Source organism: Dromiciops gliroides, chromosome 2 (genome assembly GCF_019393635.1).
Source record: "Dromiciops gliroides isolate mDroGli1 chromosome 2, mDroGli1.pri, whole genome shotgun sequence".
NCBI lineage: Eukaryota > Metazoa > Chordata > Mammalia > Microbiotheria > Microbiotheriidae > Dromiciops > Dromiciops gliroides.
The window spans coordinates 118,059,292-118,085,360 of NC_057862.1; the positions used below are offsets into that span (position 1 = coordinate 118,059,292).

The 26,069-nt window shown below is 38.4% G+C and overlaps 1 protein-coding gene across 1 annotated transcript in view; it reads left to right on the top strand.

The window, feature by feature from the left end:
- The window catches only part of LOC122743475 (protein vestigial-like), a 30,548-nt gene extending 4,762 nt beyond the window's left edge, over nt 1-25,786 (top strand). The window contains exons 2-3 of the mRNA XM_043988437.1: nt 15,419-15,477; nt 25,118-25,786. Of these exons, the coding sequence (XP_043844372.1) occupies nt 15,419-15,434 (16 nt within the window). The 3' untranslated portion in view covers nt 15,435-15,477; nt 25,118-25,786. The remainder of the gene's footprint in view (nt 1-15,418; nt 15,478-25,117) is intronic.
- Nucleotides 25,787-26,069: the final 283 nt, after the last annotated feature.

A 26,069-nucleotide genomic window follows, 5' to 3' on the forward strand; every position in this document is an offset into this window, starting at 1 on the left:
TCTGTCCCCTCCTAGTACAGCCACACCTAACAAGATTACCTCTTGGAGGAGTGGGGGAGACTGAAAAGGTGGTGTTCCTGGAGTTATCTTAATCCAGATCCAGTGCTGCTTATCTCTCTAGGTGTGTCTTTCCTTTGGTTTAGTTTCCAAGAGAAGGTTCCTTGATCTCTCCAGACAACTGCTGGGGTAGCCTGGGCCCATAACAATATCAATTATACAAGATGGGGGACGGGTAATCGTCCATAGCTATGTATGCTCTTTGGCCTTCCACTCTTCCATTTCTACACTCTTTCTTTTGCAAGCTCTTCCGTTCCCATGGCTTCAATTATCACATCTTTGCAGATTGCTCACACATGCATCTGTCTAGCCCTAACTCTGAACTCTGTCCCTACATTTGCAATGACATGTGGAAAATCTGGATTCATATATTCAATTACCCTCAGACAACACTCAAACTCAGTGTTTTTTAAAAAATCTTACCCACCCCCCAAACCTGTTCATCCCTCTTTTTCTGTTGATAGCACCAATTTAACTCAAATCCCCAGCTTCAAATATAATTGACTTTCTCCTTCCCTATCCTGATATCCTGTCAGTTGACAAGTCCTATTAATTGCATCTCAATCAATTGTATATATCTTATTCCCTTCCTCTCCTTTCAATTTCCATTAATGCCATCCTACTCTGGGCCCTCAAAAGCAAAAGCTTCCTAACTCATTTTTCTGCCTCCTGTCTCTCCTTTCTTAAATTCATTCTGAATCATATTGTTGCCAAGTAATCTTCCTAATGCATAAGTCTGATCATGCCATTCTCTTCCTAAACCCTTCACAGGCTTCTAGTTTCCTGTGAAATAAATGTGGACTCCTTTTGGAACTTCTACAATCAGAATCCAACTTTCCTATCTTTAGTTCACACTGTTCTTTCATATAGTCTAACTCCATCCAAATTATATTGTTTGCTATATCCTTATTTCATTCAGTTTTTACTACCTTTGTACATTTGTAGATGCCGTCCACTGTATTTAGAAGCCAGTTTATAAGGTGTTAAAACAAATTAGAGCCATCTGTTGTCGAGTCTTTGCAAGGAGTTTAGCTGCAAAGGACAGAAGAGATTTATAGTTAGCAGGAATGGAAGGATCAAATGAGGGATTGTTCTGGTTTTTTTGTTTTGTGTGTGTGTGTGTGTGTGAGGCATATGGGGTTAAGTGACTTGCCCAGGGTCACACAGCTAGTAAGTGTCAAGGGTCTGAGGTTGGATTTGAACTCAGGTCCTCCTGAATCCAGGGCAGATCCACTGCGCCACCTAGCTGCCCTGAGTGATTGTTCTGGATAGGGGATACACGGTTATGTTTGTAAGCAATGAGCCAGTAGAGAGGGAGAGATTGAAAATAAGTGAAAGTGAGAATGACAGGACCGACAGAGCAATCTTTTGGAGGAAACAGAATTTTATGGGATTGCTTGAACAAGTAGTGGAGTTAGTACTGGTAAGGAATAAGGCCACTTCCAAAGAACTGGAAATCGAGGGAATGCCCATCAATTGGAGAATGGCTGAACAAGTTGTAGTATATGAATGTAATGGAATACTATTGTGCTGTAAGAAATGATGAGCAAGAGGAGTTCAGAGAAACCTGGAAAGACTTAAGTAGACTGATGCTGAATGAAGTGAGCAGGACCAGGAGAACATTGTACAGAGTAACAAAAACATCATGCAATGATCAACTGTGATGAACTTAACTCTTTCTCAGAAACACAATGATCCAAGACAATTCCAAAGGACTCATGATGGAAAACGCTCTCCACATCTAGAAAAAAACAAACAAACCTGTGAATTCTGAATGCAGATTGAACCAGACTGTTTCTACTTTTTTTTTTTGAGGTTTTTCCCTTTTGTTCTGATTCTTCTTTCACAACATGACTAATGCAAAAATATGTTTAATGTAATTGTACATATATAACCTATATAGGATTGCTTTCTGTCTTGAGGGGGAGGGAAAGGAGAGAGAAAAATTTGGAACTAAAAATCTTATGAAAACAAATGTTGAAAACTATCTTTACATGTGACTGGAAAATAATAAAAAAAAAATTTTATTATAAAAAAGAAAAGGAATAAGGCCACTTCATCATGTGAAACAAAGGTGAAGGAGGAGAAAGTGGCAAAAGGCACAAAAAGTGGCAGAAGGCACCAGAGAGAGATGGGAGATGAACAAGAAGGGAGAAGAGGATGAGTGGGCTCATTTTTTTCTATAAAATATGAGGCAAGGTTCTCAGCTTTGTTATGGGGAAAATGGCATACGGGGTTGGGTTAGGGGTTAGGATCCTTAGGAATTCCTCTTTTTTGTTGTTGGTTTTTTTTTTTTTTTAGTGAGGCAATTGGGGTCAAGTGACTTCCCCAGGGTCACACAGCTAGTAAGTGTCAAGTGTCCGAGGCCGGATTTGAACTCAGGTACTCCTGACTCCAGGGCCAGTGCTCTATCCACTGCACCATCTAGCTGCCCCAGGAATTCCTCTTTAAAGAATTACACCCTATTGCACACAAAAGCAGTTAGAATAAGATGGTGGTTTATTTAGGGGCGAGGGAAGGGAAACCATGAAAGAAATCCTTGGACTTCTCATGGGGAGATAGGTATGGAGCCCTGAGGTACCAATCTCCTCTACCAGGAGGCTGATAGGTACTTTTATAGAGGACTGATGGGGGGAGGAGTGACCATTTGACTGTGGAAAGTTCCTTTAGTGAGGGAGGACCATCCCCCACTGGTGGTGGCTAGAGGAGTTGGCTGAGGGGTGGCTACAGATCTCTCAAGTCATCTCTCTCTTCTGAACACAAGGCCGAAGCCACACCCAAATTTATCTCCCCAGGGTTAAGGGAGATCAGAATGAAGGGTGGAGGTCCCAAAGCTAGCTCAATCCGATCTGGTTCCGCTTATCTCTCTAGGTTTATCTGTCCTCTGGTTTAGTTTCTCCAGGAGAAGATTCCTTGATGTACCCCAGAGAACTTCTGGGGTACTCTGGGCCCCATGACAGCTCAGAGAGTGGGGAGTAGGCAGAACCATGGGAGGTTTTTTCTTCTTTCAAGAAACCTGGTCTTGAATCCCAGCTCTGACACTTAATAGCTGAGGCCATGAATAAGCAAGACACAATCTCTGTGTGCTTCTAATTCCTCATATGTGTAACCAGGGTATGTCTAAGCATTCCCAGAATACCAATCATGGAGAAGCCTTTGGAACATATTCAGATTGTCTAAGCTTGAGGCCTCTACATCCTCTACCATATAGATGAGTGTAGCCTCCTCTGATTAGATGTATCAGAACAGTGTCTGTCTTTAAGATTGGCAAGACTGAGACAGTATCTCTCTTTTTCTACTAGATTCTTTCTAGCGACCACTTCTTCCTGTTTTGCCCAGAGGGTGAAGATCAGAGTTCATCCAGATCTTGGGCACTATAAGCTAAAGGACTTCTTTCCCTGCTCCCTCTCTTTTACCCTGAGAAAAGAGCCAGGGGGTATTGCTTCTGTTTTGTGTTATTTGTCCTTCTCAATTCCAGGTTCCAGCAATGTCCCGTCCCCGCCACTCCCCCAAACCATGGTGACCTTGGAGCTAGGGATTGCAGGTGGGATGTTGCAGGCTGCCAGCCCAGCAGGAAATCTTGGAGAAACCAGGATCCATGGGATTTGAGCATTAGGGGTTTGGAAGGGGGGGAAGGGTTAGGAGGGAGTTTGGTCTTGGAGCTGGGACTATGTTGTATATCTTCTTAAACTTTTCTTAAACTTTTTCCACTCTTGACTCTTTTTCTCCAGAGAAATTTTTATGTGACCCCCAGGTATATAGGTATATAAAATAGGTAGACATAACTTTTTACTGTTGCCACATTTTTTATGACCCCCACATTCAGTTACACAACCACACATGGAATTGTGACCCACAATTTAAGAAGCTAGGCTCTATAGGAATTGTGTGAAGCTAGAATCTAATCCCTTTCCTTCCTCTGAAGAATAAATTGGAGGTGGTGTGGGAAAGGAAAATGATGCCTCCCACATGTTGGGAAAGTCATTTTGTATATTTGTGATTATACCTATTGAAATAAAAATTTCTGTGTAAAAGGTAATCTGACCATTAGTGGTTAAATGCATGGAAATATAGGGGACCTGCCCTCTACACTCAGGGCAACCTCTTATCAGTAGGGGCTAGAGCTATTTGCAGAGAAACTAGTTACCCCCAATCCTCTTAAAAGTACTAGAAAACCCCCAGAGGAGGAGTGAAGTGTAACATACCTGGCTTTCAGGCATCAGAGGGCAGGGTAATCCATATTACACATGAAAAATTGAAATATCAATACTCATTACTTACCTCAAGGGATATTGTAATTTTTCCTCTTTAGAGGTCTTAAAGCAAAGCCTGAATGATAATGATTTTCCAGTATGTTACAATGAGGATTGTGAAAATAGAATTTGTGATATTTTTATGCATATAGGTCCTTTTTCTTATGTCTCTTTGGGGCATAGGCCTAGTATAAAAAAAAGCATTTATTAAGCACTTATTAAGTATCATGCACCATGCTAAGAACTTGAGATACTAAAGGAAAGATAGTCTCTGCCCTCCGGGAGTTTACATTCTTTTTTTTTTTTGGTGGGGCAATGAGGGTTAAGTGACTTGCCCAGGGTCACACAGCTACTAAGTGACAAGTGTCTGAGGCCAAATTTGAGCTCAGGTCTTCCTGAATCCAGGGCTGGTGCTTTATCCACTGTGCCACCTAGCTGCCCCCTGGGAGTTTACATTCTAATGGAGGAGATCATAGGGAGTGGTGAAGTGGGAGGGGCACTTTGTTATGGAAAGTTACAAAGACTGAGGGCATAGAGGAGTATCTTGACATAGGTCATCAAATCATAGTGCTAGTTGATTTGGTCTTGGTTTGTGGTTGGGGAACTGGAGACAGGTGGGGGGAAATAAAGGTTACACACAGTCAGAAAGGGGGGTGTGTTTTGACTAGCTGAAGTTAATGGATCCGGCTTTATCTTACTTGTCTTACCTTCATGTATTTTATCTTCTGCTGAACTGGGTTTCTCAACGTGCTTGGTACATGCTTTTACATTCCCACCTTCTTGTTCCCTATGCTCTCCTACCGTCTTGATAATGACTTCATCGAAATACTCAAATAGATATGTACAAAGCCTGTTTGTTTAGTATTCTTTCCTTATTACTGGGGATCAGTGTCATATGCCTGTGTGGGGCAGAGCCAAGTTGGTGAGAAGTTGGAGAGAAGAGGGATCTTCTCCTAACTCTCATCAAGTTCTGCAGGGCTCTTCAGGCTCAGCACTTGTCTTAGACACTTCTGCCTTTCAGCTTTTAGAGAGAAGATGGACAATGCCACCCCTACTTCAGGTTGCTGAAAGAAAAATAAGACTCTGGGAAGAAGCCATCATGAGAAGAGCTAGCAATCTCCATCATATCCCTATTCCTGGCTTGCTATACTAGAGGCACTGGGGAATTTCCCCTTGAGTAAGAGTTGGAATTTTCTCTCTCTCAGTTGAACTGAGTTACCTCAATCCCAATGGGAGAGCACCTTCATTCTGTATTATGTAGTATATATTGTATATATGCTTTCTCTTATTTCTGTTTTGCTGTCAACCTGGATAAATAGAATTTCTTTGCTCTCTGCTATATGTGTTCATTGTGAAACTGGTATTTGATGGGAAGAAAATCAGGCCTTGGATAAAAAGCTTAGGGCCTTTCTCTACTAATGAATAGAGATCAGAAGTTTACCTTGAACCTGAAAATTACATGCCTTAGACTAATAATGTTTACAGGGGCATATAGGTTCAATTCTAGCTTTGTATCTCACTTCTCTCTGAGGAGGGTAGAGTGGCCAAACTTCTGGCCACAACCTCCTTCTTCCCCTCCTTGAAAGAATTAAAGTTTCCCTTGGAGAAGAATGGGAGAAAAGTCTAGAAATGTCTATTCTGCCTCCCTTTGAGCCACATAGCAACACCCCCACATTACATCTGGTAAACTGCCTCACTACATAGGTAATCTCATTTATTTGGATGGGATGTCCCAAGTAAATAATGATCATTTGTTCTGGGGACCTCACAAAGCAGTTTGCACCTTTCTAACATATTTAAGTCTTTTCCCTATGTCAGTGATCAACAAATTTACACTTGGTCATGCTCTTCCCATCCCACAGATCCAAAATGAACCCCAGGCTGTCATTATTCTGCCAATGAATAATGTTCAATAAGAGATTGTTCTCTGTTCCCACTGCCCACTCGATTATTTCCATCCCCCTCAACCTAGCACCCTCCAATGTCTCAGTCTAAAGCTATTCACCCTTTCTAGTGTGTTCTCTGGATTACTTGCTCTGGAGGAAACAAACTTACATTCATCTTAAATCTTTTCCTTTCCCATTTCTTTTTTCATCTCCTAGAGGCAGCTGGTAACACAGTGAATACAATACTGGGCCTGGAGTCAGGAAGACCGGAGTTCAAATCTAGTACCAGACACTAGCTAGCTATGTGACTATTGTTTACCTTAATTTCCTCCCTTGTAAAATGGGGAAAATAATAAGATTTATATTCCAGGGTTGTTATGAGGATCAAATGAGATAATATCTATAAAAAACCTTTAGCACATCTAAAGTTATTTTGTCTATTTTCTTTCTCAACCTGCCTAATTGTGAAGATGTTTTGCATATCTGCACATGTATGACTTATATTAAATTGCTTGATTGCATAGGGAGGGTTGAGGAGGGAGGAAGGAAGGAAATTTAGAACACAAAGTTTTAAAAAATCAATATGGGGGGCAGCTAGATGGCACAGTGGATAGAGCACTGGCCCTGGAGTCAGGAGTACCTGAGTTCAAATCCTGCCTCAGACACTTAACACACACTTACTAGCTGTGTGACTCTGGGCAAGTCACTTAACCCCAATTGCCTCACTAAAAAAAAAAAATCAATCTGAAAAAAATTGTTTTTTATTTTTATTTTTTACATGTAACTTGGGGAAAATTCTAAATAAAAATTTAAAAACAACAACAAAAAAACCCTTTAGCACAGTTCCTGGCACATAGTAAGTAGGTACTCTATTTCCTTCCCTTCTGGCAGTCACTGAGACCAGGCTCCCTTCTCATGACACAACCTTCCTGGCCACCATTTCCAGCACAGGTTGCACTTTCACTCCTTTTCCTGGAATCAATGGTCAAGGTGGAAGAGTTGGAATATTCCTTGCTTTTCATGGACACTTCTAGGCTTTCCTTTTACTTCTGTCCCTTGGCAACCCCTACTCCTTGGAGCTTCACTCAATCCATATCTACTAACCAATCAGTTCTGAAATCTGTTGTTTATCAACCTCCATATCACTTCCTATCTTTTCCTCTCTGAGTTCAGTGCCAGGCTCAGACTTTTCTTTCCTCCCCAGTTCCCAGCCAGTCCAGGGGACTTCAACGTACATGTTGATACTCCTTCAAATATATCTATACTACCTTACCTTCCAGTTCCTCAATTTACTCATTTCCCATGACCAATTCCTCCACTCCTACCTCAGCCACACACAGAAAGTCACTGGATTACTCTGATCTTGCTACCACCCACAAATACTCCACTTACATGTTTATGAACTCTGAAATTCCCTTATATGATCACAATCTTTTGTCATTCTCCCATTCCCTTTCTTTGCCTTCCCATAATACCATAATACCAAACCCTACTCTTTGTCCACACCATGACTTTTGATCTCTTGGCTTTTTAGTTATTTCCCAGGTTGTTGTGCCTACATTCTTTTTTTCTTTCCCATTTTGACCCCTTAGTAAACCAGTTCAATTTCTCACCATCCTTTTCTCCTGAATCCCTTCTCCTCTTATGCTATTGTGGGTCTCACCCTGCCAAGCCTCACCCCTAGATTATTCCTACCATCTTCTTCTGCCTTCATTCCTACTCACATGTTGCTGAATGAAGCCAGAGAAAATCATGAAATGGGGCTGATTGAATCCACTACAAAATTGTTATGTCATCTCAACTGGACTTTCATTGTAATCAGGCAATCCTATTACATGGCCATAATTAACTCTCTATCCCACTCATTACAGTAGGTTTCCCAAACCTTTTCATCCTTTCTCAAACTTCCCATACCTCCCCTCCCCCCACCCTCTCGCCTATGAACCTTGCATCATATTTTGCTGAAAAAACGGAGACCATTCATGGAGAGATTCCTCTTTCCCCTTCCTCAGCTCATATCTTCCAGATGCCTTCTAACACCTTCTGTCATCTCCTCCTTCACCTCTATCTCACATTATGGGTTGGCTCTTCTTGTCAAGGTAAATCCTTCTACATGTGTAAGTTATCACAATTCCATACCATCTTCTCCAGAAAGACTGCCACCTTTATCATCCCTTCTCTCACTTATCTTCAGTTTTTCCTGATCTACTGACTGCTATGCTACTTTCCACAAATATGCCCATGTCCGGGGGTAGCTAGGTGGCACAGTGGATAAAGCACTGGCCCTGGATTCAGGAGGTCCTGACTTCAAATCCAGCCTCAGACACTTGACACTTACTAGCTGTGTGACCTTGGGCAAGTCACTTAACCCTCATTGCTCTGCAAAAAAAAAAATGCCCATGTCTTCCCCATTCTCAAAAATTCTCACTTCATTCATCCATCTCTGTTAGCTATCATTCCCTATCTCTCCTTTTTATAGCTGAACTCCTTGGGAAGGCTATCTATAATAGTTGCTTCCACTTTCTTCTCACTCTCTTCCTAACTCTCTATAGTCTCACTTTTGACTTCATCATTCAGCCAAAACCATTCTTTCTAAAGTTACTAAGAAACTTTTAATTACTAAGTATAAGTGGCCTTTAAAAAAAAAATCCCAATCCTTCTTGATCTCTCTGTAGCATTTGACATTGTCAGTCACCTTTTTGATAACTTCACTTACCTGAACTGTATTTAACACAATCCCTAGAATAATGTTTTTGTTTTGTTTTCTGGGGGGTTTTTTTGGTGAGGCAATTGGAGTTAAGTAACTTGCCCAGGATCACACAGCTCTAGTAAGTGTCAAGTGTCTGAGGTCAGATTTGAACTCAAGTCCTCTTGAATCCAGGGCTGGTGCTCCATACACTGTGCCACCTAGCTGCCATAGAATAATGTTTTAATGAAGGCAATTAGTATATGTGTACACAGTTGTCAACTAATAAATGTGCATTGATGTTGTGATAAGTGATATGTTACTATCTATTGTTGAACTATATGAAAAAGATCTGGATTCAACTAACTCATCTTTTACATGGTAGTAAGCAACAAATGCAATTTAGCACATTTTTCAATTCTTGTCTGAAATTGTTCTATTGATATAGCCCAGGAAGCTAGGTGGTGCAGTGGATAGAGCACCAAGCTTGGAATCAGGAAGGTTCTAAGTTTAAATCCAGACTTGGAAACTTAACTGTGTGACCCTGGGTAAGTCACTTAACCCCAATTTGTTCCAGTTCCTCATCTTTAAAATGGGGACACACTAGAGAAGGAAAAGGGAAACCACTCCAGTATCTTTGCCAAGAAAACCCTATGAACAAGTCTATAGGGTTACAAAAGAGTCAGACGTGATTGAATCATTGAACAGTAACAACTGATACAGCCCAAGCTATGGATCTATGAAAGATACGTGAACTTTGGGCCACCAGAGAACAATTTAATATCATTAATCAATAATTTACTAAAGGCTATTCCAGATCAAACAAAGGGTTTTAATACAGTTTACAGAAATATGTAACTTACTACACTGTAACATTGAAAGGATTTAGCTAGTTAAGGCTTATTTTTTTAGATCTGCGCAAATCTAAATAATCTTTATATATTATGTCTTTCTTATATTCCATATATCTTTCTTACAGAGAGTGCTTACAAAATAATTATTAATAGTTTTGATGAAAGCCATCTATTCTCTTTCATGAAAATTTTAGCAAATGTCCTCATTGAATTAGGAAATGTCTTATTTGGGGGCATTTATTACATTTTTTTCTTTTTTTGTTTTGTTTTGTTTTGAGTTTTTTTGGTGAGGCAATTGGGGTTGTGACTTGCCCAGGGTCGCACAGCTAGTAAGTGTTAAGTGTCTAAGGCTGGATTTGAACTCAGGTCCTCCTGACTCCAGAGCCAGTGCTCTATCCACTGCACCACCTAGCTGCCCCCCATATATTACATTTTAAAGTCATTTGATAGCCTTTTCCCCTTACCTTGTCACTTCAGTTGATGATTAAAGTAATTTATACCAACATTTGGGCAATGAGGGTTAGGTGACTTGCCCAGGGTTACACAGCTAGTAAGTGTCAAATGTCTGAGGCTGGATTTAAAGTCAGATCCTCTTGAATCCAGGGCCGGTGCTTCATCCACTGTGCCACCTAGCTGCCCCCTATACCATCATTTTAAATCAAAACCAATGACTGGACCCTGTCACAGGCACTGGAATCAAATAACCCAACTTCTGTCTAATTAGGTTGTCATTTTAAAAGCTCGATAACTTGGTGAGGGTTTTGTTACATTTCTGCATGTTATGAATAGCCTCAAATTTTAAATAACATTCAATGTAAGTATAGTGAAGGCTCTGGGCTTATTCTTCCAACTCCCACTTGTACTGTCAGGTTAAGTAATCAGAGTGGGGATTCCCTTTAGGATTCTAGGGAGGGATAAACCCAAGGAGTTGGTATCTTTGTCAAGTGATATCAATTAGCTAGCCAGACAATTAGATTTCATATATTGGTATGCCAAGGTGATGGCATAATTAGTCCATAAGGTGTCCCTTATGGGGACATACTTTCCCACAAGTACATACAGAATCCAACATTAAGTGGGCTTAAGCTCAGAGAGCATATATGGCAAAGGGCCAGACTCATATTTCCTGATAGCTAGAAGTCATTTTCTCCCATTCATGGAATCTTTATGAAATTCCACATAGGCATTTTGTAGATATCTGCTTCCCTCATTCCTGAAGCTGACTTTCCTCTTTGTGTTTATTTGTCCTTGGCTTTTGATTACAGACACTGCCATCAGCCACAGCTGGTCCCAGAACATAGCTAGGACATCAAGGGCAAGTTCAAAGTTTTCTGGTTTCTCACAGTTCACAAATTCATCCTCTGGCTTAGGTCAGGGAAGGGAAGAGATAGAGATTCTCTACTTCTCTCCGAAGATTCTTTCTTAGAGATCTGTCTGAAGCTTTTGTAATGCCATATTATGAATTAACTTGCTGATTTTTCTCCTATCCCCATAGGCCACGATCAGCTTTTAAACCAATTCCAATATACTTACTATGTAGCAACATTTCATCTCATCAGTGGCTGGAAATATTTTTCTCATAAAGACTTACAATGCCTTTAATTGAGTGATTTGAGAGAAGTGTTCTCACTTGATAAAGTTATCCGGGTTTAAAGCATCTTGCTAGTGACTTTAAAAAGTAGCAACAAACAGCCTAACAGTCTTTTACAATTTGCTAGTGAAGAAGATGTTAACTTCTTGGTAAAGATGGCAAGCAGTGAATTGTCTAAGTTAAACAGAGAATCAGAATTACAAGGTACCTTAGAGGTGATCTAATGCAACTTTCCTACTCTGTGCAAGAATTCCACATGTAATACTCCTACAAGTCTTTACTTTAATATTTGCAGTGATTCAAAGTCCCTAACTCATATGGCAGTTCATTCCATATTTGGACAGATTTAATTATTAGGAAGTTTTATTGAGTCAATCATTGTCTCCCCATATTTTCTGCCCTTGGTTCTTTTTCTTACATCTAATGGTATGCAGAATAGGTTTCATTCCTTTTATGCACAATGGCCCTTCAAATATTTGAAGTTAACCATCATATTCCCAACAAACCATCCTTCATTTCCCCAAGTTAAATAGCCCTAGTTCCTTATATGACAGTCTTCAGATTCTTGTGGCTTTTCTCTAGACTTCTGGTTTGTCAATGGTCTTAAAAAGTGGAAACCAGAATTAGATAATATAGCTGTGTACCTACTAGCATAGAACACAGTAGGATTTTTATTTATTTTGGGCTGGACAAATACTTTTGTAAAGGACGATGGATTTGGTTCCCTCTTCTCCCCATCTCCATATCAGTTGAAGTAATTACAGGATGTAATCATAGATAATGATGTATCAGTGAACAAAATATATGTGATACTAACTAATGACTAAATTTGGTTAATTATTATTTACAGTGGTTCATCAGTACAGAACAAAATACCACTAATTCTGCACAAAAATACAAATGCAAAACAAACCATTAACCTAATGCAACCTGATAAGATGAAAACTTTATTTTCCCTACATGTTTATAATATAACTTTGTGGAGGGTAGAAATATAAATTATGATTTTTTTTCTGTGCAAGTATAGCACATTATAAGATTAATGGTCATTTGAAAGCTACATTTCAGAGGGACAGACTTGAGGTTGATGAAAGAAAAATCTTCCTAACAATAAAGACACCGAGGGAAGAGATCATTGCTTCCAAGTGATTCAAAGCCCTAACTCAAGTTTTTGGTATGACTATGCATATTTATTGTAAGGATTTTTTTACCCCCACATAAGGAGTAGAGAAAATGGATTTTTATACATTGGAAAAATATATTTAATTTAAAAAGAAAAAATATTATAGGTAGTCTCCTACCACACTTATATGTGAGAAACTTTTTGTTCAGTAATGGATATTTGGAGGATTTATATTACAGCTTTTAAGGAACTTCATGTTCAGAAACTAGCATTGACCCAGATCTATTTCTTCTTCATTATAGCACTTTATATTAGGTTTTATTTGTATAAGGGGCAAATTGATAAAGGTCTGTGATAGAAAGTCCATGAATGTGAAATCCATTGTACTATTTTTTTAGTGTCCGTTTATAGTTTAAGACTCACAAGTCATGGCTCTTTGCTTGAAAAGACCAAATAATGTCATTATAGCCCAGATTTTGTTTTTAGTGACACTCAGAAAATGATTCTCATGAAAAGATATGTAATTACTTTCTCACTAAAAGAAGTAGCATGGAGATAAATATGCATACCTTAGAAAACTGTCAGATTTAAGAGATGATATTTAAAAATTTAGGTCCAGATGCCACAGAAATAATCACAATGGCAAAATGCTATAGAGAAGAAAACACAGCCTATCCTTTCTTAAAGGAATTTATAATTTAGATTATTTTTAATCACAAATTTAAGCTTAAGATCATAATATAGCATTTTAAGATATTAAGTGAGGGACATATTCCCTTCTATTTAAAATCCTGATTGTCACAGTGAGAGTTAAGAAATTTGCTATATAAAGATAATTTGGTTTCACAGCTGAGCCAGTTGACTGGAAATTCAAGTATTCTCACTGCATAATGTTTTGTTAGAGGGTGTTTCTTTCCTTTGGTGCATGGCAAATTATGCAACCAACTGTATGTGGAATGAAAGGACATGGCACAGAAAGTTATCATTTTAATTATTGTTGAAAACTATTGGTTATTATAAGAATGTTTATATATGGATTCATGTAATACCATTCTAAAAGAGGCTAAAAGACAATACCATAAATGATTAGTCACTTCTACTCAACCAAAGGTCTTCTGTTTATATCTAATATTATAGTCATTCTTCCTTGAGAAGTGAGGCCTACCTGAAGATGGAAGACGATAATCTTGCTAAGTAGGAGGTTCTCCCTTTCATAACTGAAAATTAGACGTTATCTAGTTTTGTATAATTCAGGATATTGAGTTAAATGAAGAACGGGTTCCTTTTAGTTCAGATGGTATTTCAAGTTTGAAAGTAGGTCCTCCATCAAATTGTATTCCTACTGACACAAATTTGGGAGTTTAAATGATATGTATATATCTATGTATGCATGCATGCATGTATGCATATATATGTAAGAATTCTCAGAAAAGTTTTATGATGAACCCACTGGGGGAAATATGAACATAGATATTCAACATTCCCAGAACTGTATTCTCCACCTCACAACAGTATCTGAAAAAAAAAAAAATTAAACTATGAATTCAATGAGACTGATATACAGGATGAGAACAAAGTTGATTCAAGACCACCTAATATGGCTTCAAGAGAGTTCAAAGTAACTTTTCCTTTAACCATTGTTCTTGTTGTTGTTGTTTTTGCAGGGCAATGAGAGTTAAGTGATTTGCCCAGGGTCACACAGCTAGTAAGTGTCAAATGTCTGAATTCACATTTGAACTCACGTCCTCCTGAATACAGGGCTAGTGCTTTATCCACTGCACCACCTAGCTGCCCCTCCTTTAACCATTGTTAACAAACAACCTTGGAAATGTTCAGTCACAGATCCTAATCCCAAATAGCTCTCCATGTTGAAAAAACGGCCATGAGTATTTTCTCTAACTATACCTTTTCTCCTCCCTAGGTGATAATCAATAAAGCTAGAAGCCACATCATCAGCCTGGCATATCAATAGACCCTTAGATTCCTACAGTACTTTGGTGTATAACATTGAATTTCATGTTCAACTTTCAGATACTTTAAGGCTTATTTTACCCTTTAAAGCTATTTATGTACTTTCCACAAAAGTATTTTATTATTTTCCAGTTACATGTAGAGATAGTTTTCAACATTTGTTTTTATAAGATTTCTAGTTTCAAATTTTTCTCCCTCTCTCACTCCTCCCCCAAACAGCAAGCAATCTAATATAGGCTATATATGGCTATTTACATACTTTCAAGAATTAGTCTATCAATCTATATTTAATAGAAAAGAGATTCATTAAGTGCATGGGCTATGAGAGGAAATTCCTAGCTTAGTACAAATTGTTTGTTGTTGTTCAGTAGTTTGCACTAGTATCTTACTCTTCATGACCCCATTTAGGGGTTTCTTGGCAAAGATACTGGAGTAGTTTGTCCTTTCCTTCTCCAGGTCATTTTACAGATGAGGAAACTGAGGCAAACAGGGTTAAGTAACTTTATGAGGGCCACACAGTTAGTAAGTGTCTGAGGCCAGATTGAACTCAGGAAGGTAAGTTTTCCTGACCCTAGGCCTGGCATTCTATCCCCTGTTTATGTTTTTGTAAGTATTTATCCATTTCATTTATATTGTCAAATTTATTGGCATACAGTTGGGCAAAATAGCTCCTAATTATTGCTTCAATTTTCTCTTCACTGGTAGTGAATTTACCTTTTTCATTTTTGATACTGGTAATTTGGTTTTCTTCTTTCTTTTTTAAATCAAATTAACCAAAGGTTTATCTATTTTATTGTACCTCTCCCCACCCCATAAAACCAGCTTAGTTTTCTTTATTAATTCTATAGTTTTCTTAACATTCTATTTTCTTAACATCTCTTTTGATTTTCAGAATTCCTAATTTGGTATTTAATTGGGGGGTTTTAATTTTTTTCTAACTTTTTTTAGTTGCATGCCCAATTCATTGATCTCCCCTTTCTCTCTTTTATTCATGTAGGCATTTAGAGATATAAAACTTGCCCTAAGAACTACTTTGGCTGCATCCCATAAGTTTTGGTATGTTGTTTCATTATTGTCATTCCCTTTGATGAAATTATTGATTGTTTCTATGGTTGGTTGTTTGACCTATTCATTCTTTAGGATGAGATTATTTAGTTTCCAATTAATTTTTGGTCTGTATTTCCATGGCCCTTTATCACATATAATTTTCACTGCACCATAATCTTAAAAGGATGCATTTACTATTTCTGCCTTTCTGCATTTGACTATGAGGTTTTTATGCCCGAATACATGGTCAATTTTTGTGTATGTGCCATGTACTACTGAGAAAAAGGTATATTTCTTTCTATCCCCATTCATTTTTCTCCAGAGGTCTATCATATTTAATTTTTATAAAATTCTGTTCACCTTTTTAACTTCTTTTTTATTTATTTTCTTGGTTAGATTTATTTAGGTCTTAGAAGGGGAGGTTGAGGTTTCCCCCCAGTATAGTTTTATTCTCTATTCCTTCCTATAACTCACTTAACTTCTCTAAGAATTTGGATGCTGTACCACTTGGTGCATGTATATTTAATACTGATATTACTTCATTGTCTATGGTATCTTTTAGCAAGATGTAGTTTCCTTCCTTCTCCCTTTTAATTAGGTATATTTTTGCTTTTGCTTTGTCTGAGATAAGGATTGCTACCCCTGCCTTTTTTTTTTACTTCAGCTGAAGCATAATATATTCTGACCCAGCCCTTTGACTTTACTCTGTTTGTATCTCTCTGCTTTAAATGTGTTTTAAACACCATATTGTAGGATTCTGGTTTTTAATCCACTCTGCTATCCCCTTAAATTTTATGGGGTAGTTTATCCCATTCAAATTCAGTTATGATTACTAACTGTGTATTTCCTGGCATCCTATTTTCCCTTTCTTTATACTTTTCTTTCTCCTTTTGTCCTGTCCCTTCTCACCAATGTTTTGCTTTTGACCACCACATCTCTCCTATTAGCCCCACTTCCCTTTTCTTTCCCCTTTCCCCTCTTACTTTCCTATAGGGTAAGATAAAATTCTATCCCTAACTTAGTGTGTATGTTGTTCCCTCTTTGAGCCAAATCCCTCCCTTCTTTCCATCTATTTTAATAGGTCTTTTGTGCCTTTTCATGTGATGTGATTTACCCCATTCTGCCTCCCCTTTCCTCTTCTCCAAGTAAAATCCTTTTTGTCATTTTTTATAAGTTTTTAAACATATAATTAAGGTTTTTAAAAAAATATATTATCACATCAAAATCAACTTAATACTTACACCCTCTGTCTATGTGTATTCCTTCTATCTACCTTAAATAGAAATACAGTTCTCAAGAGTTATAAGTATCTTCTTCCCCATGTAGGGATGTAAACATTTTGAACTTATTGAATATTTTTTTTTCTTCCCATTTTATCTTTTTATGTTTCTCTTGAGTATTGTATTTAAAGATTGAATTTTCTCTTCGGTTCTGGATCTTTCATTAGGAAAGTTGAATGCCTATCTTTTCCCCTGAAAGATTATGCTTACTTTTGCCTGGTAGTACATTCTTGGTTGTAATCCAAGTTCCTTTGCCCTCCAGATATATTCTAAGCCTTTTAATCTGCTAATGTTGAAGCTGCCAGGTCCTGTGTAATCCTCATTGTTGCTCCTTGATATTTAAATTGTTTCTTTCTGGCTGCTTGCAGTTTTTTCTCCTTTACCTGATGATTCTGGAATCTGGATATGATATTCCTTGGAGTTTTCCATTTGGGGTCTCTTTCAGGAAGTGACCAGTGGATTCTTACAAAGACTATTTTTTCTTCTGGTTCTAAGACACTGGGGCAGTTCTCCTTGATAATGTCATGAAATATGCTGTGCAGGCTTTTTTTTTTTTTGATCATGGCCCTCAGGTAGTCCAATAATTCTTAAATTGTCCCTCTTAGATATATTTTCCAGATCTGTTGTTTTTCTGAAGAGATATTTTAAATTTTCTTCTACTTTTACATGCTTTTGATTATGCTTTACTGCTTCCTGATGTCTCATTGAGTCATTAGTTTCCATCTGCCAAATTCTGATTCTTAAGGAATTATTTTCACTAGTCAGCTTTTGCACCTCTTTTTCCATTTGTCCAATTGTATTTTAAGGTGTTATTTTCTTTTTCTAAGCTATTGACTTTCTCTTGCATAACTCTCATTTCTTTTCTTTTTTTTTTGCAGGCAATGGGGGTTAAGTGACTTGCCCAGGGTCACACAGCTAGTAAGTGTCAAATGTCTGAGGCTGGATTTGAACTCAGGTACTCCTGAATCCAGGGCTGGTGCTTTAACCACTGCACCATCTAGCTGCCCCTATAACTCTCATTTCTTTCCCCAAGTTTTCTTCTACCTCTCTTATTTGATTTATAAAATCCTTTTTGAACTTTTCCAAGAGGGCTTTTTGGTCTTGAGACCAATTCTTCTTCCCCTTTGAGGCTTCTAATGTAGGCATTTTGACATTGTTGTCCTCTTCTGAGTTTGTATTTTGTTCTTCCCTGCCACCACAGTAATTTTCTATGGTGAGGGTTCTTTTTTGTTTCTTATTCATATTGTAACGATTGGAATGATGCCACCTGCTGGAGACTTACTATAGGAAAACTCCGCCATGAGGAGAAGACACCTGAGGGCTTTTCTTTGGCGTCAGGAAGTGACGTTTGCTTGTGGGAGAAAGAAGGGGAGAGGTTGGTGCTCTCAGTCTCTTTTGCCAGGACTCTCGTGGAGAGCAGAGCAGGAGAACTGTAGCTCCCCAAGATAGATAGATGAATCTAGGCCTTTCTCTCTGTCTTTACCAAATTCTTATTCTCCTTAATAAATGCTTAAAAGTCTAAACTATTGCTAAAGCTTATAATTTATTGGTGACCACTCATTAGATATTTTAGACAGACTAGCTAGAATTTTAGCCCCTTACAACATTCTAGCCTATTTCATGCCTTTTAAAGGTGAACTCTGCTCCTGGGGTACAAGGTCCACTCTCTCAAGCTTCTTTTGCTCAGGGCCAGGGACCTGATCACTGACTTTCTGCTCTGAGGCCTCAGCAGCTTGCTCACTACACTGGGGTGGTCTAGCCTAATTGGGTAGTGAATATCCCAAATGGCAGATTATCTTCTGTGTTGAAGCTGGGGGCCTCACAACTGGTCTGCTGTGCCACTAGCTTGCCGGGCTAGGATTGAAGGTCCTCAGTTGCTGATCGGTGCTGTGGCTAAGATCCTTCTATTCGCTTGCCCAGACACCCTCTCCACTGAGCTGCGCTCCCTTTTTACCCAGGTGAGAGAGACCTTTTCTGAAATCCTTCTAGGTTATCTTAAACAGGGTTATTGTTTCACTCTTTTTTTTTTTTGTAGGTTCTGTAGCTCTAGAATCCATTTAGAGGCTTAATTTAATGTTGTTTCTGAGGGAAATTTGGGAGAACTTCCTGCTATCTCTTTGCCATCTTGGCATTGCCTATGAAAAAATTTTAAATGTCATTATCAATAAAAGAGAGTACATGAGGAAAAATTAGAAAATAAATGAGAGCTTTGGAAGAAAGAATTAGAAAAGGAATTTATAGTTTGGAATAAGACATATAAAACCTTGCCCAAGCAACAAAATTAGAGTGGTCAAATAGATGCCAAGAAGTCCATGAGTAAACAAGAATATTAAAACAAAGTAAAAAAAACTGAAAAAATAGAAGAAAATTTAATATAATAATAATTCTAATTTATGTAGCACTTGCTATGTGCCAGGTATTATGCTAAACACTTTTTTACATATATTATCTCATATGATTCTCACAATAACCCTGGAAGGTAGGTGCTATTATTACCCTGTGATGTTTAAAATCTAATTGTGATGTCTAAAAATCTAATGTGTGGTTGCCTTAAATTAGAAACTCATAGCATCAGTCTTTGGGGTAGTAAAGAGAACATGTGGAGTTCAGAAGGAAAGACCCTAGCTCCCTGCAGCTGCTGCTCCTACTGCAACCTCCAATGGAAAGAAAGATCTCCATTCTCTTGACTGGAAGCTCCCTGTGGGCCACCCAGGCGTAGTCCCTACACACAGCTCCAAGCTAATTGGCTGGTAGCATTGATTGACATGACTTATAGACAGTTCTATGAATAGATGTAACTTCCGGATGCTAGTCACATGTTTTCTCCTCAGGGCAGCATTGCCCTGGTTCTCACAATGTTTTTGTCAACAGCAGGGTGGCACCCAGATTCTCACAACTCTCATTTTATAGATGAGGAAACAGAGGTTGACTTTCTTGGCACCACACAGATATTATGGATTTGAACTTGGGTCTTCTAATTCTGGGACAGCTAGGTGGCACCATAGATAGTGTCAGGCCTGGAGTCAGGAAGACTTATCTTCTTGAGCTCAAATCTGGCCACGGATACTTACTAGCTGTGTGACCCTGGCCAAGGCACTTAACCCTGTTTGCCTCAGTTCCTCATCTGTAAAATGAGCTAGAGAAGGAAATTTCAAACCACTCAAGCAACTTTGCCAAGAAAACTCCAAGTGGGAGCATGAAGAGTTGGACATGATTTGAGAGATGACTGAATAACTGACCTGAACAAATTGAGGAGAAAATAATTTAAGAATTATTGGACTATACTTGTTCTTCACCCACTCCTGCCTGCTTGCTTTTCTCTTACATTTATTGATCTTTGCTATTACTGTTCTAGAGCACATACTCTGCCCACCTTCCACCTCTTTACACCAAATTTTGTAACTAGCAGAGGGCAGACAAAACTTTCAGGATGTCCTCAAGCTATAGAAAAGCACAAACCTGCTGTCAAGGTTCCCTTTAATTGACTAGTTAGAGAAGTATGTCTTAATACACTCAAGGAGTGAATTATTATTGGCACTCTCAGGTCTTACTGGTCCTACAGGAAGCAGCAGAAATATTTACAATTCATTTATTTGAAGATGCCTACCTTCTCTCCATACATGTTTCCAGAATAGCTCTGTATCCCAAATATATTCAGCTGGCCAGAAAGATCAGAGGTTTACAGGGAGGACTAGGCTAAACTCTTGAGTACCAATGGACCCATAAACCCAGGAGTTAAAATTCTAGTTCCTTTCTATTTTTCCAATCATTTGAGTTTCCAGTTTGGAGTTGCCACTTTTCATCTTCAACACCTTATCATCTTACTTATCTCTTGGACATACTGTTACCTTATATCTGAAAAACCTTGGATTGTTCTTTTATTCAGAATTTAAACAAAATGTTTTCAATTAAAAAAAATTGGACTTTCTGAGTTCCAGAACAATAAGAAAGAACCTAGACATCATATTTCAAGAAATCTTTAAGAAAACTGCTGAGATATCTTAGAACCAGAGGGGAAAATGAAACTAGAAATAATCCACTAGTCACTTCCTGAAAGAAACTCCAAAACAAAGACTTCTAGGAATATCATAGTCAAAATTCAAAGTAGCCAGATCAAAGAAAAAAATACTTCAAGTAGCCAGAAAGAAAGAGTTCAAGTACTGAAGAGCCATAGTGAGGATCATAAGTAATTTAGCAACCACCACTATAAAGGAATGGTTTACTTGGGATATGATATTCCAGAACCCAAAGGATATGTGCTTGTAATCAAGAATACCTTACCCAATAAAACTGAATATAATGCTACAGGGGTGGGGTGGGAGAATTAACTTTTACATAAAATAGAGGACTTCTAAGCATTCTCAATGAAAAGACCATAACTGTATAGAAACTTTGAAATTCAAACACAGGATTTCAAAGAAACATAAAAAAGTAAATATGAGCAAGCAATGATAATTGACTAATCAAGGATAAACTACTTACATTCTAATATAAGGAGATGATATATGCATCCCCTCTAAACCCTGTTATTTGTAGGGTCAAAGAGGAAATCTAATTATATAAGATCTGGGAGTGGTTCTGTGATGTCTTGATCTTAAGAGAAGAATGGAAAGAGATAGGGAGAGGAATACACTAGGGGGGTAGGAAAGAGAAAGGGAAAAAAATTTCAAATATTTAGAGTTGATATTTATATGAACACAGAGGAAGGGGTAGGGGGGAGCTGCTAACACTGTTACATCACTGTCATCTAGAAGGAAGAATATACACACACAGTTGAGCACAGGAATACATTTCATTCAACAAGGAAGTAGGAAGTAAAGGGAAGAAGGGAAAAGGGAAAATTAGAGAAAGGATAGATAAAAGGAGCTATTAGTCCTAAGCAAAATAAAGTCTAAAAATAAACTCAAATATTTATAACTCTTTTGCACTGCAAGGAATGGGAATCTAAGGGGGTGTCCATAAATTGAGGAATGGATAAATAAGCAATGAATACTATTATGTTGTAAGAAATGATGAATAAGATAGTTTCAGAGAAATCTAGAAAAACTTTTATGATCTGGTGAAGAGTAAACAGAAGCAGGAGAACAATTTATACACTGACAGCAATATGGTAAAGGCAAACAACTTTGAAAGAATGAGGAACTCTTATATGTGTAATGACCAACCATGATTCCAGAAGACTAATGATGAAACATGTGACATAGAGAGGTGATGGACTAAATGCAGAGTGAGAAAAATATATATTTTTTTAATGGACATGGCCAACATGGAAATTTGTTTTGATTGACTATCCATGTTTGTAAAGAAGTTTATTTTAAGTGGGGGAAGGTGTTGAGTTAGGAGGGTAACAAGACAGATTTTTGCTGATTGAAAAAATATATAATTTTTTTTAAAAAAGCAAATGTACACACTAGCCTAGTGTTTGATAAACCCAAAGGTTCCAGTTATTAGGGCAAGAACTCACTATTCAATTAAAATAACTGGAAATTGCCCTATTCTTTACAAAAATCTGCCTCCTCTGTTGTGAGATTTAAAATTGGATATTAGATCATAAATCTCCCCTACTTAACCCTTCCCTTAATTCATCTCCCAGACTAGTAAATGGAAGAAGCTTCTGGTTTTCTAGATAGAGCCTTTATTGTATATAAGGTGTTGTTGATTAGAAGGATAGGAAAACAGAAATACAGTACAAATCGTCTTAAATCTAGGCTGTCTATATTCCTTATAAAAACTCACCAAACCGATTTAGGCCACCTTTGGAGTGAGTCAGACCGTCTGTGCCGCGCCGCCCGGAGTCCCGCCAAGCCGGCAAAAAAAAGGCTACTCCCGTTCTCTCCACCCCGGAAGTCAAAAAAAACCCGGCAGGCAGTCTGACATGCGCAGCAGGCGCACTGTACCTGGCAGGCAGTCTGACATGCGCAGCAGGCGCACTGTACCTGGCAGGCAGTCTGACATGCGCAGCAGGCGGACTGTTCATCTCCTCCCCAAAAGGGTGGTCCTTGAAAAACTGGCGTCTTTCACTTATCCTAACCGACTGTTAAAAACTTTCATATTTTACCACATTTCCCCCCTTTGCTTCCTCAAGAAACGGAATGTTTCCTTGATGGAACAGTAAAAACAATATGATAACTATTGCTAACTAATAATATGTGAACAACAATATAGAAAAGGAAGAGAGGAAAGTTTTGTCCAGAGGGGCAATTTTTTTTGACTTGAATTGGCACTCCCTTCTTACTGTGTTCTATAGCTTCCTGCAGAGGGAGTAGTTTCTGCTGATCTGATTCTGAACTTGGATCATCTCTAGTAGAAACAGCCATTTTGAGGTCTCTCTCCATATGTGAGAGTTTCCCCCACATCATAACAATGATAATAACAAAAACAATGATAATAACAAAAACAAAAAAAAAACAACAAAAAAAAATAAAATCCTTAGTCGTATGAACTATGGATGTGGTATTAAAAGGTATTTCAATTGCAGGCATAAAATTTCTACTTATATTAAACGTATTTTCCCAAAGATTCTCACGTATACTATTATACAAAAAACTTTTTGCTGCCTGAATGAGGAAAAAACCAATAATGTTATGAAGGACCATTGAATAAACTATTCCTCTAAGTCGGGATGTTATGCTGTCCCAATACATTCCGATGAGAAAAATCAAAGGGATGGTAGAATATTCGAGCATCTTGCCCTTTAAACTGGGCTGGCTTTTCTGTTTAAAGCAAGACTTTTAGAGGCTTAAAGTCTTTAAGGGAGATTAGACAAAGGGAAAGTCCGCGGGGGGGGGGGGGGGGGGGGTATTTGGAAAATCCACCGAATTAGCCGGCTTATGGCCAAACTAGGGAGGGTGGGAGGGTCCTTAAGGTCCCTTCGTGGTCGCCAAACTATAGCCCCTTTAGACCAAGTGACTTGAGCGCATGGAAATCAATCATCCCTAGTTTTGAGAAAAATCCAAACACTGTAATTTCACAGTTAAGGACTATATTTAATGCATATCAACCCAGTTGGGCTGATGTTACTTGCCTTTTGGAAACTTTACTGTCCCCAACTGAGATTACAGATATTATCTCAGCAGGAAATGCCCTTGTTGCGAAAGGTAAGGCCGATGTGGAATGGCCTCTAAAGGATCCAGAGTGGAATTATAATGATGATAGGGATTTCCAAAGATTAAAAGATGCTAGAGAAACACTTCTGAAGGGAATGGAATCTTGCTCTAGAAAACCGGAAAACTGGCAGAAATTTTTAAGCCTACCTCAGGAGGCTAATGAAAGACCAAACAGATTTTATGATAGACTTTGTGAGGCCGCTAGACAGTACACCAGATTGGATCCAGTAGATTTAAGAGATTCCTGTATCATTCTCAACACATTTGTTTATAATTCACTGCCAGAAATACGCAGATACTTTCTGAAACAATGTCCAGACTGGAGAAATCTCTCAGTAGATAGAATTAAGGAACTTGCAAATTATGTCTTTGACTCACGTGAGGAAGATCCAGATCACCCTAAACAGAGCATTCTGGCACCAGCGATTCCTAGTCAGCCATGTGGACACCGGAACAAGGACACTAAGGTGTGTTGTTACTGTCGTAAGGAGGGGCATGAATTGAGAGAATGTAGGACTTGGAGAAGAAATTCTAATTCTAATTACAGGCGAAATCAAAATAGAAATAGATCTTTTTGGAGGAATACAGAAAGGCAGTACCAGAATAATGGTAACCAAGACCCCCCTCAGAAGAGGACACAGGAATGATGGTGTCTTGGGGAGGAATGGAACATAGATAATGAAAGCCTAAAAAGAAGAAAAAAAAAAAAAAAAAAAAAAAAAGGCTACTCCCGTTCTCTCCACCCCGGAAGTCAAAAAAAACCCGGCAGGCAGTCTGACATGCGCAGCAGGCGCACTGTACCTGGCAGGCAGTCTGACATGCGCAGCAGGCGCACTGTACCTGGCAGGCAGTCTGACATGCGCAGCAGGCGGACTGTTCATCTCCTCCCCAAAAGGGTGGTCCTTGAAAAACTGGCGTCTTTCACTTATCCTAACCGACTGTTAAAAACTTTCATATTTTACCACACTGTCTATTACTAGCAACCATTCTTTCCTATTGTGTGGACTGATATTCTGTCACTCTGTCACAAATCTAAAAAAGTAGAAGGTAAATTGGTATGTTAATAATTATTTGTCTTAAATAGTAGGTTTTGCCATTTGCACAAGGAATATTTATAGAATATTATCAGAGAACTCTGGGCCTCAAAGATTCTACTTATATGCTATACCAAGATATACCCATTCATTGCTACAGTGACCAGTTATTCAATTTGCTTTAGTCAGTCACTTTGTTTACTATTTTTCCTATTTGTTTTCTCCATAGTGCTCAGCCTGGTGCCTTGCATATAAATATTTGCTGAATTTAATTGAACCGACTTTTGTCTGCCAAGAGAAAATGAGAGGGTAAAGAAGAGAAAGCTGGAGCTAGAGCAAGGAAGATGATATCTGTCACCTATAATTCCATTTCCATAGGCATAAATATTTTCCTAATAGCTCTCATTTATCAATGGGAATAGAGATATGTTTGTTTTGCATCTAGCAAAGAACAAAAATCTTCTTTTAAAAACTTGCTTGGTGCTCATATATTCCAAGTACAAAAACATTATAAATTACACCATGATCTTTTCAGCCATTTTAACAGTTACACTTCTAGCAAGAACACATGAAAATAAAAGATAACACTGACGCTATGGCTTCTGGGCCAAAACCACATGCCTTTAATTACCCTTCTTGTCAGAAGATAATCATTTGCAAACCACTAACAGAAGTTTGTAGTCACACTTAGGGGTAAAAGCATTTTTCTCTCTTCTAGTGTTTTGACAGAAGGAAAAAAGAAACATGTCAGGATAAGAGTGCACTCAAAGCCTTCTCTAGCTTTTCTGGCTACATTTGCATATGAAAGGCCAAGAATGTGGCAGGACAGGTTGAGGAGCCCGTGACTTTGCCTTCTTGTCTTAGCTTAGTCAGTGTGTCTTTTCTCCACCTACTTAACGACATGGAAAATGAAAAAGGTTTGGAGTTTGAAAATTGAGGAGCGCTGAAGCTCTGGGCTGTTCGGTGGTTATTGGATGACAAGGGTAGCCTAGATTTCAGATGTTAAAACCAGGAGGTGGAAAGAATGCTCAACATAAACAAGAGAGACACTGAAATCCTTGGAGCAGAAAGTTTTGTTCCACAAAGATCATTTCTGCTCTTTGTTCTAAAGAGCTTAGAGCCTGGGGATTAGAATATGCTTCTGGAGAACATAGCCAGAATTCTGAAGGGAACAAGACAGG